The sequence below is a fragment of the Saccostrea cucullata genome, unplaced genomic scaffold (assembly GCF_032062105.1).
Source record: "Saccostrea cucullata isolate Sc308-1 unplaced genomic scaffold, CSIRO_AGI_Scuc_v1 ctg395, whole genome shotgun sequence".
Taxonomy (NCBI): domain Eukaryota; kingdom Metazoa; phylum Mollusca; class Bivalvia; order Ostreida; family Ostreidae; genus Saccostrea; species Saccostrea cuccullata.
Window position 1 is genome coordinate 211245 of NW_026929552.1, and position 19750 is coordinate 230994.

The 19750-nt window shown below is 34.1% G+C and overlaps 1 protein-coding gene across 2 annotated transcripts in view; it reads right to left on the bottom strand.

The window, feature by feature from the left end:
* LOC134281196 (protein eva-1 homolog C-like) overlaps positions 1 to 19750 on the bottom strand; it is a 41509-nt gene that overhangs the window by 4142 nt on the left and 17617 nt on the right. Inside the window, exons 1-5 of one of the 2 annotated variants that reach the window (XM_062763677.1) lie at positions 13062 to 13878; positions 11286 to 11409; positions 4978 to 5118; positions 3920 to 4063; positions 1024 to 1170 (exon numbers count right to left, since the gene is read on the bottom strand). In XM_062763677.1, the coding sequence (XP_062619661.1) occupies positions 1024 to 1170; positions 3920 to 4063; positions 4978 to 5118; positions 11286 to 11409; positions 13062 to 13115 (610 nt within the window). In that variant the 5' untranslated portion in view covers positions 13116 to 13878. Of the gene's footprint in view, positions 1 to 1023; positions 1171 to 3919; positions 4064 to 4977; positions 5119 to 11285; positions 11410 to 13061; positions 13879 to 19750 lie in introns of those variants that run through there. The other variant, XM_062763676.1, reaches the window with a different exon arrangement.

The window sequence follows — 19750 nt, forward strand, 5'->3', positions numbered from 1 at the left end:
GAATGAAAGTAAGTTGTTGAGTCAAAATTCAAGCTAAATTGAGATTATCTTAAGATTCAGATAAAAAAGGTGACAGAGGACATTCTGTGACATTCCTTCTTGTCTCACTTCTGATATTTATGATTTGAAAAAACACAGTTCACACATTATAGATACAACTAAAGCATTTTAGAGATCAATTATAACTAAGTATGTCTCACTGTACTTAAAAATAGATGTTGGTCATAAATAATTGTTTCACTGTACTTGAGATTGAAGGTCCATCATAACTATGACTCACTGTACCTAGTAATGAAGGTCCATCAAAACTATGTCTTACTGTACTTATTAATGAAGGTCCATCATAACTATGTCTCACTGTACTTAGTAATGAAGGTCCATCATAACTATGTCTCACTGTACTTAGTAATGAAGGTCCATCATAATTATGTCTCACTGTACTTAATAATGAACGTCCATCATAATTATGTCTCACTGTACTTAATAATGAAGGTCCATCATAATTATGTCTCACTGTACTTAGTAATGAAGGTCCATCATAATTATGTCTCACTGTACTTAGTAATGAAGGTCCATCATAATTATGTCTCACTGTACTTAGTAATGAAGGTCCATCATAACTATGTTTCACTGTACTTAGTAATGGAGGTCCATTATAAATATGTTTCACTGTACTTAGTAATGGAGGTCTATTATAACTATGTTTCACTGTACTTAGTATTAAAGGTCCATCATAACTTTGTTTCACTGTACTTAGTATTAAAGGTCCATTATAACTATGTAACTGTACTTAGTAATGAAGGTCCATCATAACTTTGTTTCACTATTCATAGCAATGGAGGACAAAAACCCCTGAGCTTCAGGAGACTTTAACCCCCTGGGCTCACAATGAGGGCTTTGCCCCACAAGACCCCTTGTCTAAACATATATATCTCTGGGATACATTTTAGAGTCTGGTTTTATTGTGGTGAGCTTTGGAATGGTTATTATATCTGTGTTATTCAGGCTAGCTGTTGATATTACCTTTTGGATACATGTTAGGGTCTGGTTTAGATGTGGTGACTTTTGGAATGTTTATATCTGTGTTATTCATGCTAGCTGCTGTGGTTCGCTCTTTTTTCCTGCGGTTCTTTCTGTGCCTGATGTTGTGTTTCAGTATCTTTTTGGGGACTGCAAAAACAATGCAACAGCATGTTGATAAAAAGTCTATAGATATAGTAATTAGGAATTATCAAATATGAGGTACATAATTAAAAGATTATAAACAGATTCTAACAAGAAGTAATATGAAAAATGTCTTCCATATACATGTAATTACTTTATAACCATTATTTTGGGAAACTCAATTTCAAGAAAACAGTTAGATTGTCTCCCTTCATCAGAGTACTGTAAACTTTAATATTTACTTACATTGTAAATAACATGAATTAGTGGCACACATACTGGGGTATGCAACATATTCCACATTATGAAGTATAATTTTACTTTTTGGTAATTAATACATTGTATTCAGATCTGACTGTAGATTTTTGTATTTATTTTCTGGGCTGAAATAGATTTGAGAGCATAAACATATTATCAGACTAAACTTTTCCATCATATGATATTGACTTGTACTCCATTTAAAATGTTAAAACATATTCATCATAGCTTCATGCATGCAATGGCTGTAATTTATCAGGTAGGGTGACTCCACAAGTCACACAGCAATCAGTTTTATTCTTGATCAGTTTACAAAACGGCAACTTTAATGAACCTTAAACCAATACAACATTCCTAGTATTATATAATCCTGTGTTAAATTTTCCTTCCACCCCCAGTAAATCATACACTTCCATGCAATGTTTGCCTTTCTCCTACACCCACCTGTTAACTAAGGAGAGATTCCTTACCATTCTATAGATATGCAGTGCTTTCTGCACGATCTATATTTGTTTTAGTTTGATTAAGTTGTAGGGTATTCTAGAATGCTTTTAAACTAACTCCTACTTGTGATATCTCCAAACTTGTGTTACATCATAATACTATACAAACATAAATCACAATCAATTCAAATATATAAGCCCTCTTAGAAAGATATTGACACCTTTGAAGAAGAAGATTAATATGAATTGTGTCTCAAAAAAAATTCATAAGATTCTGAATCCATTTAGAAGTAAATATCTGAAGGAATTCTGTAGCACTAGTAACGAAGTTGTATTCAAAACACATTCAAACATTCTTCATTTGTCATGCATTTTTCAAAGATACAATGTTAAGAGCTCAAGAAATTATTTTCTTTCATTTGTGAATCAAAGGCACTTTTAATAGGACTTCCAATGGAATTTTCCCATTAAGGGGTTGCTTGAGTTAAACACCATGATCCATTAATGCTTTTTAATTCTGATACAATTTGCCTGTGTAGAAGTGTTATTTTTCCATTTCAGCTGCTGCATGACTGCAAATACATTTCATTCATGAAATCTAATGCTTCACTGCATATTTATAGCTGGGGTAAATTTGGACTGTTTACTTAAATCTTAAAATGTTTGGGGTCAAATTTTTGTGACATTGTTGTATACATTAAGAATCGTTTTACATCTTCATCTTGATAAGATATGGTTATTTATGCTGCCACAAATTTAATTACTTCAAAACTTAATTAAATTTAGAAATCTACTGGTAAAATATACTGGTATATCATCGGACTACCAGCAAAATTACAACGAAGCCAAAGAATTTGTGAAGGGAAACATTGAATAAATTATCTATCTATAAATATTGCTGAAAGTTGCAATAATGATAAATTTACAAGGCCACACAAACCACTAATGAAAGTGATAAATTACAAGTTGTTTTGCCAAAAAATAACCATTTAGAGCAGGCAGATATGGACATTTCCTAGCTGAAAAAAAAGTATGAAGAACAATGAATAGGGAAGCTCATAGAGAAACCTTAAAGGTTTTCAGCAAATGTTGCCCGCGTGTTGCAGTGGTGAGCGTCTGCTCTACAGTCACAGAGAAAGGAGTTGATCCTTATGTCGCGGGTTTGAATCCCACTGTGGGACGTGGAGACCGGTCCTTCGGATGAGACGCCACGGTATAAACCGAGGTCCCGTGTTGCAGTAGGTGCTGGCACAAAAAAGATCCCTCACTGCTCAACTGCCCTGAGTGCTGAGCATTAGGTCAAAATTTGCAGCTGACTCCAGCATGTGGTGGCGTCTCCATATTTTGAGTGAAAAATTCTTGAGAGGGATGTTAAACAATAAAAAAAAACTTCAACAAATTCTTTGCATTTGAGATAATAAAATTTGAGATATCAATGTCCAGTCTTCGTCATTTGCAAAACAGGAAACTGGGGTGAAATGACAGTTTTTTTTATAGACTTGGCCTATTTCTATGATCGTACTAAAGTCTATCCGTAAAATTCCATTTAGTGGAAAGAGGAACAGTTTCATACCTTATTACTACGATTATGTTATACATGTATATCACACCAGTTTATGATCATTTTAACAACTTAGCATGCCAACACTATCCAGTGAGACATTTTATAATTGACATAATCCACAACATCAAGATTTAAATTGTGTAAAATTCTTCCTTTACCCAAAGGTCAATTGAAAGAGGGACCCCCTTTTTCTCAGAATTTCAATAAAACTACATACACCATGCCACTAAAACCATAGTTTGGGAGTAATATTTCAGTCATAAAAAATGTTATTCGACTCACTGAATTCTTTTATTGTTAATAAAATATTCAGAACTTTGAAGCAATAAAAATTTAAAACCAAATAACCCCAAACTTGGTTATTAAAATGATTTTGAGGTATTTCGGAGTTTTTGAGGTCCTCTAAGGGACTTGACACTTACAACAGGTATAAATGACTTTGAGGTATTTTGGAATTTCTGGGGGAGGGGGGGGGGGACTTAACACTTACCACATGTGTAAATGACTTTGAGGTATTTAGGAATTTCTGGGGGGCAGGGATTGCCGAACACATACTCCTCTACGTCCATGGCACAGCGATTGCGACCATGACACTTCTTCATGACTTTCTCCACAGCAGTACTGGACCGGCAGTCTAAAAATCATTAATAATTACATTGAAATCTAACATCAGTTTATAAAATATTCCATGAGCATTTAAGTCTTTTTTAAAGACTTTACAAAACTTTGAACAGTTTCAAGTATAAATCTTTGTAAATGTACAAATGGCAGACACCAGTATCAAGGAGACTTATTAGTAAATGGGTGAGTTACTGTTTTATTGTATGGTTCTTCACTTTTTTAAACACTAAGAAAATTATGATATAATGGTACAAAACATAGAGTAGACCTGTAGAAATAGCATTTAATATTTGTTAACTCTTCACAACTTACAGAATTCCTATGCAACATGCACTGAATCCTCGCGTCATAGAAATATTACTTTACCATTTCCCCGCAAGCCCTTTATAGCGGGGTACAAATTTTTTTAAAGTTTAGCGTAAATAATATTCTGAAATAATATTTTAATCAGAAAATAACTTTTCTTATTTTATGAGGATCAAGCAAGTATAAAATAGTTGGAATTCGGCTATAAATTGAAGATTAAATGAACTTTTTAAAGTGCGTGAAAATGCGTGATTTTGGGGAAACTTTGCGTGATTTTGCGTTAGAAATAGGAAATGGTATATGCGTTAAAATGCGTGACTGCAGGGAAGGGTGTTAAATACAAGAATTACTATGTGGAAAATTTCTGGATTATTTGTTTAATTAAATTATTTTTGACTTTTGAATTTGGTCAACATGTGACCATAAGAACCTGGTCATATATTGGTTAACCTTAGTCAGTTTGGCCTTGGTCAATCAACACCTGAACAGGTCCAAATAGTCACAAAAAGAGACCTCATTAAAAGTCAATAATTTTATAATGAATTGCATTCGTTTTACAAGTAGTCCTAGCACCAGACAGTACATGCTGTGATGTTACCCGGCTTTATAAGTGTTCCGTACCTGCTGGGATATTACCAGAACACAGGGAAGTGTCCTGTGGCATTCTTCCATATATGGCATCGCTGATGACAATTTTCAGCGGCTTTTGGCACCTTATGATCATCTGCTTCCCATCACAGACCGTCATATTAGAAAAGTCGCCTGCAACGGAAGAGAGAGTCATTTAGAGCCCTCAATCAGGAAAGATTTACTACAAGAACTTATGACCGTCTTATAAAGATTGGACTGGTGATACACATTGAGAGTCTAGACCTTCGGTGAATTATCACTCCATACACTGGAGACGTGATTTGGTCTGCTAGAGGGATAATGAGATTTTTAATGTTTTTCTTTAATTCCTCTTTTTTTTTTGGTCATCCATGACAATACATGTACAAGCAAAAAAAATTTTCCTCTCCCCCTTCCTTGTAGAACTTAAAGAGAGAACTAAATTACTTTTATATGTGAAATATCCCTTTACATTGTTATCTGATTTGTACCAGGGCAAGGAAGGAGCATATGACATTTGTAAAAATATGCTAACAATGATGTTTTATGCCCAAAAATCAGAGATATAGCTTAGTTATCTTGACATGAACAAAGTTTCATGCATGTACATGTATATACGTTTATAACGGACATACCATTAATTAAGGTGCTTACAGCAATTGTATTTTAATTCCAATGTTTAGCAATTTGTTAACAGAAAGAGATTCCATAGGGCACTAAACTTTTAAACAAATTCCTTCTTAAATAACCCCCTTGGAGGATAACTAAGTAGTAATTATCTGGTTAATTAATTCTATAAGATAACAAGAGAGAGGGGAAGAATAACGCTGCCAGCCTCCCTATAGTCCGTGGGTTTCTATCATAGCATGCCCCCATTATCTAACTACAACTCACACTGACAGATTACAAAGTACAGGCCCCTCAAAAGATACCCTAACAATTCATGTACATGTAGATGTGCATTTTACTTTTTACAATATTGGTTTGGTGCAGATCACACTTATGAATGAAGAAGTTGGCAATGAGTTCCATAAACATATCCAAGACGCAGATTGAGGACGAATTAATCTTTATTTTTTATTATTTTAAATCTGAGTCTGATGACAAACCATTTCAAGGAAATGCTTTATCTTGAACATGAATGCATGTGTAAACAAGATAAACTTCATTAATCAGTGGTTTTCCCCCAAATTTCAAACCTTTTAGATCATCCATAAATATATAGGCTGTTATGATAATGTTACAAAATATCATTTACTGAGAGCTTCAGATTCAGATTCCTGGTTTACATCGATCTTATAGATGATTCAGTGAAATGTACCAGTTATAGGTGTGTTTTTAAGTTTGTTTTGACTTCTGATTACATTGGAGGAAGATCTATGTCTGGTAAATATGCCGATAAACTATCTTTTTCAACTCTCATGTTCAGAATTTTTGTACAACGGCATGCAGTAATTGAACATCACATTTTCAGAAATTCACTTAAAATAGTTTTGATCCAAAATCTCTCTCAAAATGTTTTTCCTTAATTAATATAAAAAATAAAACTCTATTTGTGAAATTGACTTCCAATTCTCCACTTTTTCAAGGTTACAGATACTGATCTACACTAATGTCCAAATTACAAATTAAAAACGGAAAAGTATACAAGTCTAAGGTCATACAGTGTAAGGAAGATTCATTTCTCTTTCTACATTAATCTGGTAATGCCTTCTCTCTTCCCAGACAACCGATCTTAAGGATGAGTTTTACATCTGCAGCAGTGTTAACAGTTACTTGGAGGAGAAGATCTTGTATTAAAATGTACTGCCAAATGCACTGGAAGGAACCCATTGTAATGCAATACGGATTGCATTAAACTCTTAAAAATACATTTCATTCCCAATTTTTGTATCTTTAATGCTTACAATTTTGTCAGATATATTCTCCTCCCTGTTTTATGACAACACCTCTGTTCATTTCAGGAAAATTTAATAGGAGCTAGCATTCTGTACAAAGTTCAGTACTTAGCATAAGTTCAGTACATATACCAGTACATGTACTTAGTTTGAGCTGTTGGAGGTCTTAGCTTGAGCAGTTGGGAGTGTTTTTAAGGTGTGTTCAGTACTTAGCTTGAGCAGTTGGAAGTACCTTTTTTTAGTGTGTTCAGTACTTAGCTTGAGCAGTTGGAAGTGCCTTTTTTTGGTGTGTTCAGTACTTAGCTTGGGCAGTTGGAAGTGCCTTTTTTTGGTGTGTTCAGTACTTAGCTTGAGCAGTTGGAAGTGCCTTTTTTTGGTGTGTTCAGTACTTAGCTTGAGCAGTTGGAAGTGCCCTTTTTTTTTTGGTGTGTACTAATAGCTTAACAGTTGAAAGTGTCTTTTTTTGGTGTGTTCAATAGTAATAGCTTGAGCAGTTGGAAGTGATTTTTTTAAAGGTGTATTCAGTACTTAGCTTGAGCAGTTGCAAGTGTTTTTAAGTGTGTTTAGTACCTAGCTTGAGCAGTTGGATGTGTCTTTTTTTAGGTGTGTTCATGCAGTACTTAGCTTGAGCTGTTGTGTTTTTTTCTAGGTTTGTTCAGTATTTACCTTGAGCAGTTGGATGTGTCTTTTTTTTAAGGTGTGTTCAGTACTTAGCTTGAGCAGTTTAAAGTGTTATTTTTTCATAGGTGTGTTCAGTATTTAGCTTAAGATGCTTTGAGATATTTGGAGTTCTAATATACTAATGGGTTACATTTGTAGGAGACTTTGAGATATTTGGAGGTCTTACTTGGATTACATTTGAGGAGACTTTGAGATATTAAGAGGCCTGACTTACTTGGGTTACATTTGTAGGAGACTTTGAGATATTTAATTCGAGGTGTGACTTTATACTTGGGTTACATTTGTAGGAGACTTTGAGATATTTGGAGGCCTGACTTTCTTCGGTTACATTTGTGGGAGACTTTGAGATATTTGGAGTTTCTTACTTACTTAGATTGCATTTGTAGGAGACTGAGATATTTGGAGGCCTTAACTTGGGTTACATTTGTAGGAGACTTTGAGATAGTTGGAGGACTGACTTATGAGGGCCATTCAAAAATTACAAGGAGTCTACTATTATTTACTCTTACAGACGTCATATATTTATGAAGTTTCACAGAAATATGTATCTTAAAGATTTTGATAAATTTTGGGCAAAATTTCTGTATTTTAAAAAGTTTCTCGTAAAATTATCACTGTGTTAATATCGCTGATGGAGAGATACAGAGCATGACAAAAAATTTGAAACAAAAGCATGCTGAAATAAAAATTTAACTCCTTAATTTTCTATAATTTGCGATATTTTTCGACAATTTTCGCAAAGGTATCTTTATGTTGTTCTTTTAATATGATATAAGATTTCTCATGTGATATTTGAAGTACTAACAGATATACAGTGATTTTTCTCCAAAGCAATTCCTTTGAAAATGGCTGTGAAAATGATGTCTCCTGAATTGACGGAGCACCACACTTTTGTTAAATTATGTGTAATGCTCAAGATATTGCCAACATAGGTTCAAAATATGCATAAAAAAACGTGTACCGGGTAGTATTAACTAGGGTATTCATGACATTTGCCTACAAATAGCAAATTAGAATTTTAGACCGTTAGACCTCTGTGAAAAGGCTTTTCAGGAGGACGGGAAGAAGACTTTATTTGGACTGAAAAGAAGGTGATTGAGAGTGACCAATCATGAATGTCACATTATATCTCATAAGTACTTGCAGTTTTTAGCTATAAAACAAAAAAAAAAGAATATGCTTAACTTGTTTTATAGAGTTTAAGCTTGACAATAAATGGTGTATGGAAGTTGAGTAAATACGGTAAATCAAACTGAACAGGAACTCTTGAGAAAATGTTGAGAAAATGAAAGCTCATATTATTTTTAGAATGCTCATGACGTCGGAAGATTTTGCTGCTCCATGACTTATAGATATGCCTTGATAAATCATCCAAAATTTATACCAATTTACAACATCTTGATATGAAATTCTCAAGACCATATAAGTAAAGATTCTTTTATATTATGTGTGACAGTTTGCCTGATTATGTCCTCAAATATTTTTTCTGTGCAACAAGTACGCGTAATTTTTGAACGGCCCTCGTACTTGGGTTACATTTGTAGGAAACTTTGAGATATTTGGAGGTGTGACTTACTTGGATAACATTTGTAGGAGACTTTGAGATATTTGGAGGTGTGACTTACTTGGATTACATTTGTAGGAGACTTTGAGATATTTGGAGGTGTGACTTACTTGGGTTACATTTGTAAGAGACTTTGAGATATTTGGAGGTCTTACTTGGGTTACATTTGTAGGAGACTTTGAGATATTTGGAGGTCTGACTTGGGTTACATTTGTAGGAGACTTTGAGATATTTAAAGGTGTGACTTACTTGGGTTACATTTGTAGGAGATTTTGAGATATTTAGAGGTTTTACTTACTTGGATTACATTTGTAGGAGACTTTGAGATATTTGGAGGTCTTACTTGGGTTACATTTGAGGAGACTTTGAGATATTTGGAGGATTGACTTGGATTACATTTGTAGGAGACTTTGAGATATTTGGAGGTTTGACTTGGGTTACATTTGAGGAGACTTTGAGATATTTGGAGGACTGACTTGGATTACATTTGTAGGAGACTTTGAGATATTTGGAGGTCATACTTGGGTTACATTTGAGGAGACTTTGAGATATTTGGAGGTCTTACTTGGATTACATTTGTAGGAGACTTTGAGATATTTGGAGGTTCTGACTTACTTGGGTTACATTTGTAAGAGACTTTGAGATATTTGGAGGTCTTACTTGGGTTACATTTGTAGGAGACTTTGAGATATTTGGAGGTCTGACTTGGGTTACATTTGTAGGAGACTTTGAGATATTTAAAGGTGTGACTTACTTGGGTTACATTTGTAGGAGATTTTGAGATATTTAGAGGTTTTACTTACTTGGATTACATTTGTAGGAGACTTTGAGATATTTGGAGGTCTTACTTGGGTTACATTTGAGGAGACTTTGAGATATTTGGAGGACTGACTTGGATTACATTTGTAGGAGACTTTGAGATATTTGGAGGTTTGACTTGGGTTACATTTGAGGAGACTTTGAGATATTTGGAGGACTGACTTGGATTACATTTGTAGGAGACTTTGAGATATTTGGAGGTCATACTTGGGTTACATTTGAGGAGACTTTGAGATATTTGGAGGATTGACTTGGATTACATTTGTAGGAGACTTTGAGATATTTGGAGGTTTGACTTGGGTTACATTTGAGGAGACTTTGAGATATTTGGAGGACTGACTTGGATTACATTTGTAGGAGACTTTGAGATATTTAAAGGTGTGACTTACTTGGGTTACATTTGTAGGAGATTTTGAGATATTTAGAGGTTTTACTTACTTGGATTACATTTGTAGGAGACTTTGAGATATTTGGAGGTTTGACTTGGGTTACATTTGTAGGAGACTTTGAGATATATATTTGGAGGTTTGACTTGGGTTACATTTGTAGGAGACTTTGAGATATTTAGAGGTTTTACTTACTTGGATTACATTTGTAGGAGACGTTGAGATATTTGGAGGCCTTACTTGGGTTACATTTGTAGGAGACTTTGAGATATTAAGAGGCCTGACTTACTTGGGTTACATTTGTAGGAGACTTTGAGATATTTGGAGGTTCTGACTTACTTGGGTTACATTTGTAGGAGACTTTGAGATATTAAGAGGCCTGACTTACTTGGGTTACATTTGTAGGAGACTTTGAGATATTTGGAGGTTCTGACTTACTTGGGTTACATTTGTAGGAGACTTTGAGATATTGAGAGGCCTGACTTACTTGGGTTACATTTGTAGGAGACTTTGAGATATTTGGAGGTTCTGACTTACTTGGGTTACATTTGTAGGAGACTTTGAGATATTAAGAGGCCTGACTTACTTGGGTTACATTTGTAGGAGACTTTGAGATATTTGGAGGTTCTGACTTACTTGGGTTACATTTGTAGGAGACTTTGAGATATTAAGAGGCCTGACTTACTTGGGTTACATTTGTAGGAGACTTTGAGATATTTGGAGGTTCTGACTTACTTGGGTTACATTTGTAGGAGACTTTGAGATATTAAGAGGCCTGACTTACTTGGGTTACATTTGTAGGAGACTTTGAGATATTTGGAGGTTCTGACTTACTTGGGTTACATTTGAGGAGACTTTAAGATATTTGGAGGACTGACTTGGATTACATTTGTAGGAGACTTTGAGATATTTGGAGGTCTTACTTGGGTTACATTTGTAGGAGACTTTGAGATATTTGGAGGTTTGACTTACTTGGATTACATTTGTAGGAGACTTTGAGATATTTGGAGGTTTTGGGACAAGGGTCCTGTCTAAATGTGTAGGTGCTGGCAGTGACTTTGCATTGTTGTCTGTTTTGGCAGCTATCAAACAAGACCTAAAATGAAATCAAAATTAGTTTACTATCATTGTGCATTGAAAATAATATATTAAGTGTTGACCTCAGAGAGTAAAATAAAGTAATGAAGATTTTAAATATCAAATGGAAATCCAATATACCTTTCTAACCAACCACTTGGATTAAAAAGAAATAGCCCTGTTATCTACCCTCACCCCCACCTCCCTTCATGGTAAATTGACAATTCATTTATGTTGTTTCAAAGATAAAGGACCTATTACATCTTCTTGTTTAGTTGTGTATATGTACAAGTAAGTATTTAATGGTAGGGTTAAACTTAAACACAACTTCATTCATAGTGTACAATTATAGATTAAAAAAAACACCTCTAGTTAGCATCATGTACATTTAAAAAAAATCTTGAGAACTAATCTATATAATCAAAATTACATATGGTGATCCAAAAACAAAACCAGATGGAATAGTGTTCAACACTGAAGTCTGAACAAAAGCTTGTGTTCTACATAATTAGCAGACTCTACTAACAAGAGCATATGGCCAATGTTTAACCCCAGTCATCCTTGGGGGGAAGGTGTTTAGAATCGTAAACAAATCCTGACCTCAAACGACCTTAACAACTCAGGCCAGTGTTGTACAGATTTTATATTTTTGTGAGTTCTTTTGTGTTTTAAATTTTAGAAGTACTCACTGCACTACATGGGGAGACAAGATCATAATGATGGTTATAGACAATTAAATCCTACTCATTATTCGATTGATTGATAGCTTAATTATTAATTAAAAGATACATATACCTTTAGGGGTAACAAATTAAATACTTTAATTCTACATTGCCCCACAGAAATTTATTATGTAAATTATGTCTTATTCTTAAATTTATGGTCAACAAATAAAAGTGTCATTTTTCTAAAAGTGAAGAAATAGTACAAAATTTTGTTAAGAATTACTAATTCATTCAGAGAAAATACTGATGCTAGATACATGAGTTTGTCACTTAGCAATAGCAAATTTGTATCAATTATGAATATATAGCATCACTAAAATACATTGTACAATAAATTTAACAATATATGTGTATTTTAAAGACACTATAAGAATAATAATGGATGATTATTTAATGAACAAGTTTTTGTAGTAAAAAAAAAATCATAAAAAAATCTCTGGCACCCTAATAAAATGTTTTAAGCATGAGAAGCTTAAATGTGTGGATTTTTGCCAAATCCCATCATCACAAAAGTACACTAAAAGAAAGCTAACATGGTTAAAACATAATTACTCATTAATTACACTTAAGTGTCTCTAAGATTATTATGCAATGAGTGAATTAAGGACACATTCAATCACTTGAATTTTGAGTACATTACAAATTGAAGACAGTCACACACTGTGTGCTAAAAAATCCATTCCCACCACCTACGATATGAATTGCAGGAGATAAAGATAAATATTGTTCCTATAAAAAGCTGTAAATCACAAATTTAATCAAAGAAAATAACAAATACAAGAAGGAGCAGGACCCCCTTGCCTTTGATAAGTAATCAAATTGCCTTTATTGTCACCATTTACCAATCACTGCAGAGGTAACAGCCTGTACACCTGAACAATATACCTTGACTTTACGACACCTGAGCACACCTGTTGTATCTGTAATAGTATATAACTGTACTCACCAGAACACATGCAATGTACACATACACAAGTACAGGAATATTCCAAATCCTCATAATGATTAGCCAGCCATGAATTCTCCCCTATTTCAATGTGGCTTCCCCCTATATTTGGAGAATAATATCCAAGGCGTCTGATGGTTCAATATACATTCAAACTTTATCACAATGGGAGTTTTTTTTAATTCACTTCAAAAGTGTTCTGACAAAAATCACAAACACACACTAGCAGAAAACCTCTTCAAATTGGGGTCACATTTAAAGGAGGTTTTGTCACTATAATCAGAGTCTAGATAAAACAAATTTCCTAAAGACTTCATCAAGTTCTACATGTTTCTTCTCCCACTGAAGAGATGATCTAACACACACGAATCATAAATCCCCTGGCTATGTAAGAAAACGAACCACTGCTGCTCAAACTGACACCTTCCACCAAGCACACCTTTTCTGAAGTCCCATAAAAAGGCAGGGGGTGTTAAAAAGAGTTTTCCATCAAATTACACAATAATAACATATTTAGAAGCTTATCTCCAGATATATCAATAAATATTGAATTAGTGTTTCTTTCAAATGGATAAGCAAATTGGCATCTGGACTTTTTATCTCAAGTCATTTCAACACAGCATGAGGGCAATCTTACTTAAGGATCTGTCAAGGAGTTGAGTGGTCGACCACTACTAATTCTTCAAAATACTTCAATGTCCACTTCTGAGATTGTCCTCTGAGAAATCAGCTCTGGAGATCAACGGGTGCTGTAGAGAATTCAGAAGTTGTATTTCAAGGTTGGAAGATGTCATGGAATATCCTCTTCCACAGAATATTGTGCTGGCAACCACTCTCTCTTGTTACAGATCGACCTCTCGCGTATGACAAAGATGATCACCATATATCAGACGTGAATATTATACATATTACTGCACCAGTTTGGCTAGTGATCTGCATCTCCAGAGATGTTTTTTCTGAGTTGATAGTAGCCTTAGACAGGGACCCTGACACTGACAAGTAATTTCCTAAGAACTCCTTGGTGTGAAGTCAGCTATCAGTATGGGAATTCCCATGGGCACTTTGTGTCACTCTATCTCCACCTCAGCACCTCTTAAACCCTTAAACTGTCTGACATCATAGACAATATTTATCCAATCACAGTCTACAAATGGTTCATTGATGGTCTTTTGCAAAATATGCCTTAAATTCTTCCACAAATTAATTATTGATCAGTTGAAACACCTTTTTAATTCAGACACGAAACTGAAATGTAATAAAAATTCTGAAGGCTGCTGGCAGAAGCTCCTCATGGAGATAAACACAAGGAATCGGTGGCAGTGGCTAGTGAAGGCATCTGATGAGGTTTAATTATTCTGATGTGCAAACATGCCTCGCGTTCTCCGCATCACTGAACTAAGACATTGATCCACATCCCTGCGTATGAGAGAATCTCTCCAAATTGATTCTGCATAGTAGTTCTTTATCATCAGATTCGAATTCCAATAGTTCCAGATTTCTGTGCTGCTGTGTGTCAATGAGTTCAAAGCCAGTTTTATATTGATTCAGAGGTGAGCAGTTAAACCATCAGCTCTCTACAATGGAGGGCAATAAAGCGGCCTAATAATCACCTTCAAAGTCACCATCAGCATAAATTGCTTCCTTTTTTTCTTCAAAAAACTTGAGCCTTAATTATTCTTGAATGGATCCAGTTTTCTTACAAACTGCCTTACATATGATTTTTTTTCCCATTCAGGTTGCAAAGTGGCACTGCCAAATTTTTCATCAATTAAGTTTGCACTTTTAGCTTAAAGGTTTTATATATAACAAAACAAGATGCATATTATCCTTCAATGAGATTGTGAAAAAACAGTGTAACACAAAGATGGTATGCAAACTTTTCTGGGTTTTCATTCAGAAAAAAAATCCAGTTGAGGACAATTTCTAAAAGATATTCTATTCAGATAAGGCTTCACCTTCACAGTCAATTTGCAAAACTTTATGAAAAAGCACACAAAAGCACATTAAGGTCTTGCTGCCTTGATGCATTAGCTGAATTCAGAACACAGATCTAAAGAATATCAGAGACTTTAATTTGACAGCAAGGTATCATTGATTTTTGGACTGAAGGCCACACAAGATTTTTAGTCTCTCCCTTGCAACCATTTATACTTCCGCAAGAGTGGTCCAAATTTGATCCTCACCAAATCAATGATTATCCAGTCCCTAATCCCTTGTTATAATAGCACCACGGATCATCTTTCCCTCTGTTGGAATGTTGTTTCATTAGAAACGGATTTTAAATTTTCTCATTAAGATGACAAAGATCGAAAGGCATACTCTAGCATGTCAATCGTCATTAAAGAGCTTCCCCAGGTATTTATCCAGTAACTAAAACCATGCACATGGAGCAGAAAAAAACTTGGCTTCAGATTTTTCAAATCAATCTTCTTTTAATCTTTTCAATCCGAAGTAAAAATGCTTTTAAGAGACTATGAATTTCTCCATGAAATAAATATACTCAAGCACTCCTCTTTTGTCAATTAAATGGGATTTAAACAAAACACAAGAAGCATTGAATGACAGTAATTTGTATTCAGAACCAGTATAAATTAGCAGGTCTCCTGTCTTTTAATCTGAAAGTCCAAAGTTCAACAGGTGAGAAGAACTTTCATTTTCCAAAATGTCTGAATATTCAAATTTATGTCCATATAAATTGATAAACAAGTGCCATGCTGACTCCTGTATTCTATTAACATCTGTGAATACAAAATCTATAGTCCAATTCTCAAACTCCCTCTTTCCCAGGCCGTTCCTCCATTCAGGAAATTCTACACCGGAAATGTTTTAGAAAGGACGGCACATTCCTGGGATGATTCCGGGGTCTTTGAAAATTTTGTTGTTCCCCTTCAACACATTAATTCACAAAGGGGTAGGGCTAACAAATCATTCTGTAAGCCTTAACACTTGACAATGGTGACCAGGTCACGGTCCCAGATAGTCTTACCATTCAGCCATATTTATTCCTTTCGTGACTTTGTTCCCTTAATCCATGAGGTATTCTGATCTCCTGAAACATTTACCTGTTCCCAGTTTGGAAAACTAAACACAGCACTCCTACATGATTAAATATGCTAATTTTTTTCTATTAAAGCTTCCCTTTTTTATTTAATGAAAAGAAAAAACAGACTTTTATTTTCTTATCAAGAGATCTGGAGGACTAAGTTGCCAATCATTTAGAAGTTTAGTATACTTGAATGTACACTGAAAAAATAATCAACAGAGATCATAAAGTGTGATAACACTATCAAATTTAAAATTGTACAAATGTTTATTGTTGATTCCAAACCTTGAATTAAAATCTTTATGTATACATACTCACCAACATTTAAATTTGAACATTTAAAAAAAATATGTGCCATCTTACAAGTGTAAAATCCAGTTGAATTTAATGATTTTAACTGATTTTAGTTGCGATTTTGTGCTATATTTATTGTTTAATTGTGTGAAACTGACACATGACATGTAAAAATTAATGACATTATCTGTATTAGAAATCAGTGTTCTTTGCAATTCTAAGTCATTTAGTTCAAAGGATTTCTGAATGTATACTTTGAGAGCTGTCAACACACAGAATGACTGTTATCGCCTTGTCAATTAAAACTTATGCTAATAGAATCGCTAAAAAGGAAAGGGAGGCGATGCAAGCTGAATGATAGATCCATGAAATTGAGAAAAACTTAACTGCTAACAATTTTCAACAAATATATCAAATATCAAAAGGAAAAGTTTGCTGAAGAAATAAGCATTAATTAATTCAGTAATTTTATTACGCAGTAAAATACATCTTGAAGCACAAGCTTTACATTTGTCTCAAAAACTGATTTTTTTGGCATTAATATCAAATTACAATTGTAATATAATATATGGACCCCATGTGTAGATAATTGTTGATGTACTGAATGAACAATATGATTGTAAGTAAAAGTTTATACTCACATAAAAATCTTGAGATCTATACAGGTATCCCAGGGTGCAAAATCAACTAACTGGACCCCACCCCCTCCCTTAAATGATAAATATATTACGCAAAATTATTATCATGTATTGTTAACGACAGATGGTTGTATGAATTAATTGGTATATATTTATAGGCGTATATTGTTTTTGTCCTGTCTGTCTGTCTCTCTGTCTGTTTGTCTGCAAACTTTAACCTTTGCCATTACTTTTGAACCATGAATGATAGAGACTTCATATTTGGTATGCCTACTCCACTAATGAAGCTCTTTCAAATGACACCAAGGTCAATGACCTTGTGACCTTGACTGTGACCTATATGCTAAAAAAAGTGGTTTTTTTGCAAACTTTAACCTTTGCCATAACTTTTGAACCATAAAAGGTAGAGACTTCATATTTGGTATTCGTACAACGCTTATTAAGCTTTTTAAAAAGACACTATGGTCCGTCTATGGTCAATGACCTTGTGACCTTGACTGTGGCCTATACGCTAAATATAGCTTTTTTGATGGCAAACTTTAACCTTCGCCATAACTTTAAAAATGACTTAATATTTGGCATGCATAACTAATGAAGCCCTTTCACATGACACCAAGGTCAATGACCTTGTGACCTTGACTGTGTCTTATATGTTAAAAATAGCATTGAACCTTCACCATAACTTTTAACCATAAAAGATACAAACTTGATATTTGGTGTTACTTCACTAATTAAGATATGACACCAAGATCAATGACCTTGTGACCTTCACTGTGACCTTTATGTAAAATGTTTTTTTTTTTAAATTTGTTATGTGATCACAAACACACTTGTTTTGAAATTGTACAGTTGTAGAAAAGTATCAAATCTTAAAAATGTTGAGAAATTTAACTTTCCATGGTAACGTGTTACAAATATCTCCCTTTTTTACCATCACCCTCATAAATCAATACAAATTTTTTTTATCACTTTATAGGACATCATTGAGAAACTTTCATGTAAGAGTTAAAATCTTTATATGAGTAAACTTATTTGAATTTTAAGGAAAATTAGAATTACTTGCTTTTTTTCATGATTTAATCTGCTGAAATTTTACAATAGATGAGTAACTAAATGTCCCTCTATAGAGGAATGTCCCCTAAATATTTCTTCACCTGCCTTGTCTTTAACTGTGTCAGTATCACCTCCTAATGTTTAGCCCACCACCACTTTATAACACTTCCACACAGGGCACAGACTGCATTAACTTTTATTTATCACCCATATACAATGGTCAAGATATGAGAGAGGTGAAATGTTCCCACACATCCCCAGATTTTACACCTTGAACCACTTTATTACCTGCCCTGAGGAAAAGTTATGGTAAATTAAGGATATATAGGGTTTATGGGTAGGGATAAGGGGAGGGGATTTCTATGACAATGCAATTTGTTTATAAATTAAGTGTACATTAATTTTATAATGTTAATTTGCTCGAATTTTAATGAACTGTAAGATTTTGAGATACTCTAAAATAAAAATAACTTTCACTCAGATTTTTCTTCCAATTTTACACACACTAGCAACTTTAACCGTTAAAGTCCTCATGTTCCCTAAATTCTTACAACGTAAAAAACATTGCATAAGATGAAGCCTTTGAGTTTGGTTTGGATTACACTGTAAAATGTTTACAGAAGATTAAAGTGCAACAAGATCCCAGCACAACAAAGGGGACATGCAACATCTCTTTGGAAATAGGCCCAGCATGTAGGATCGCTGGAAATTCTCTCTCCGATTATCTACTGTAATTATCATGTTTAAATGATGACAATCCGGGAATCATGTGAGATAGGTGATGACACAACATAATTTCCATTACAATGTGCCGCAAATAGACATAAGGAAGGTTGGATGCTAAACAATGCACCAAGTTTGTCATGCTGAAATTCAATTGTGTCCTGCTGAAATTTTCACCTGTTACCTTAGTTATCAAGATAAGTGTTAGTTACCTGGTTTGGGTAGGAATGTGTAAAAAGATACCTAAACTGAAACCCAGGGAGAAAATGGTTATCAGGAAGATGAAAGATTTTTTTTTTTTTTTTACGATTTTTTAAATAGCAGTGCACATTTGATGATTCCAACTCTTTATCCACCCACCCACCTTTATTCTACATTAAGCATGACTATTCGCTTTAGAGAAGTGGACAAGCTTTTGCCAATGGATGTGGGTGAAAGCCTGTTCCCACTTCACTAAAGAGAATAACAGCATGACATGTTTCAGTTTATAATGCCTAATGTTTGTTTTCATTCAATTGATTACCAGGTATATCTTTTATATTTTACATCCCCCTCCATACACACACAAAAGTTATAAGACCTATTTAGCTCCATCTTTATCAAATCCTTTTGTTATGTTTGTTATTCCTTTAATGTAAGTTGGGATTGAGTGACAAATTTTTGTCTGCTATCTGTTGAAATCGACACTTTGACGTGATTGATTTGGCTTTGATTAGATTACTGGGTTATTACTATCACCTGACAAATCTCATATCTACCTGGGACCAAAGCAAATAAAGGACACAAAATATAAACAACATTCTATAAATATATTGATTGTCAATTTGTATTACATTCTGTCTAAGCATGTAAAAATACTAGAAATGACATGTCTCTAAATCTTCAGCAGCAGTCATTGCTCTGTCAAGGGAAATAACTCTTAATTGTTACACAATACT